The 1800-nt window shown below is 70.6% G+C and overlaps 1 protein-coding gene across 1 annotated transcript in view; it reads left to right on the forward strand.

Annotated features, from left to right (window-relative positions):
• LOC105853466 (SHC-transforming protein 1-like) overlaps positions 1-1504 on the forward strand; it is a 2867-nt gene extending 1363 nt beyond the window's left edge. The window contains exon 5 of the mRNA XM_012723150.1: positions 1494-1504. Coding sequence (XP_012578604.1) covers positions 1494-1504 — 11 coding nt within the window. The remainder of the gene's footprint in view (positions 1-1493) is intronic.
• The last annotated feature ends 296 nt before the right edge of the window (positions 1505-1800 follow it).

Genomic DNA, 1800 nt, shown 5'->3' on the forward strand with positions numbered 1-1800 from the left:
GGCGCTGTGGGCGGCTGACCACGCGCCTGGAGCAGCTCCGCGAGCTGAGTCCCAGCCCGGGGGCGCAGGGGCGGCGTGGGGGTCATGTGGGCGCGGCCTCCGAGGGCGCAGGAGAAGCTGGGATGCCACACCCTAAGAGGGCTCACAGTGTACCCCGGGGTGCGGCCAGGAGTCCAGGAGGGCTAAGGACACTGAGTCCCGAGAGAACCGATGAGACCCGGACAGGGGAGGCTACAGAGGCCCAGGAGCTGCGAGAGAGCATATGGCCGTGTGGGGGGCGGTGGCTTGGAGAGCCCCCCAGGGGCAGGCGGCTGAGGGGCTAGAGAAACAGGTCTAACACCCCGTCCACACAGGCCAGGCGGCCTTGGCCTGAATAAACTGCCCGGCCCTCCCGACAGGGTTGCGACTCTTACTTGTGCTTGTCCAGCAGCCTGCGGGTTCTCTCCCCCTCGGCAGTGGGCAGTGTAGCCCACGTGGCCCGTGGCCAAACCCCCAGTCTCCCGCAGATGAGGGCGGAGCCAGCTGCCCCCATTTTGAGCTCGCGGTCAGGTCGGGAAGGCAGTGGGCAAGAGCCAGGCCAGGAACACCTGAAAGAGACCAGGCGTCGGCGGTGCTGCAGGGAAGCTGCTCTGAGCCCCCAGGCGGGCCTCAGGGAGGACAGCACTGGCAGGGGACACTGACCTCAAGGCAGAGCTGTGGTGGGGGGGAGCAAGGGAGCAGGCGTTGTGGCATCCTGGACCCCGCAGAGGCTGGCGCTCGCCAGCTCAGGGGCCAGGGCCGTGCGGGCGTGTCCCCATGGCAGGCCCTGGCACAGCACTGACCGCACCATCTCGGGCGCCGGTGACACGGGTGCCCTCAGGCTCTCTGCCCGTGTCCTGCAGGCCAGAACCTGCCCACCGGCCATCTCTCAGCTGAGGCTCCGGGCTGCGCAGGGCCTGGCCGAGGTCCGTCCCCACCAAGAGCCAGGCAGAAGCCGCAGGAGCTCTGGAGCAGAAGTGGGGGGGCACTGAGCTCTGGAGCAGAAGGGGGGGGCCGCTGCTCCCCCAGCGCACACTGGGCCGTGCCAGGGGCGGCTGTGCAGACAGCGCCGCTCCGAGAGCCCAGCAGCGGGCTCGTGGGTCTTGCCCTTAGCAAAATTCTACTCAGTGACCCTGGGTGGACCCGGTTTCCTAGGATGGGTGTGGGCGGTGTTTGGAGGGTTAGGGCTGTGGGGGCCGTGTACGAGGTGTGCGGCTGTGATTTGCGGGGGTGTATGTAGGGGGCGGGGGGTGATGTGTGCGGGTGTGCGGGCCCTCACGCCGCGTCCCCAGCGCCCCCGCGGTCCGCTGCTCGGGAAGCTGCGCCCACCGGCGTGCCAGCGCTCCCCCTGGTGGCGCCGCGCGGGGCGACAGCCGCGGGCCGGCACCTGCCTCGGCCAGAGGCCTCGTTCTAGGCCAAGTCCCCGCCTGTTTCGTGCCCTGCGCAGCTCCTGGCCCTGGCCCCTTCCCCCTCAGGTTACCTTTAGGGGACCTGTCCCGACTGCAGGCGCCGTCGCCCCTGCCCACCTGGCTTCCAGGGCAGGCGCCTCAGGCCGCGGGTTTCCTTGCCGGGCGCGGGGTACAGGGGCGTCCTGGATCTGAGCTCGCGGTGCGGGGCCGCTCCCACGGGGGCCGCTTCTCTCTCCCGCTGCGCCGCCTTGCGCGTCGCCATCTGTGGTGCCTGGCTCAGCGCTGGCAATTTCCCGGTGTCCGCGAAGAGCCCGTGGGGAGAGCGCGGGGAGCCCCCATCCCCAGCAGGCCCCGGCCAGCGCTGACTGCGCTG

The sequence above is a fragment of the Condylura cristata genome, unplaced genomic scaffold (assembly GCF_000260355.1).
Source record: "Condylura cristata isolate star-nosed mole 26May11 unplaced genomic scaffold, ConCri1.0 scaffold00010, whole genome shotgun sequence".
NCBI classification, from domain to species: domain Eukaryota; kingdom Metazoa; phylum Chordata; class Mammalia; order Eulipotyphla; family Talpidae; genus Condylura; species Condylura cristata.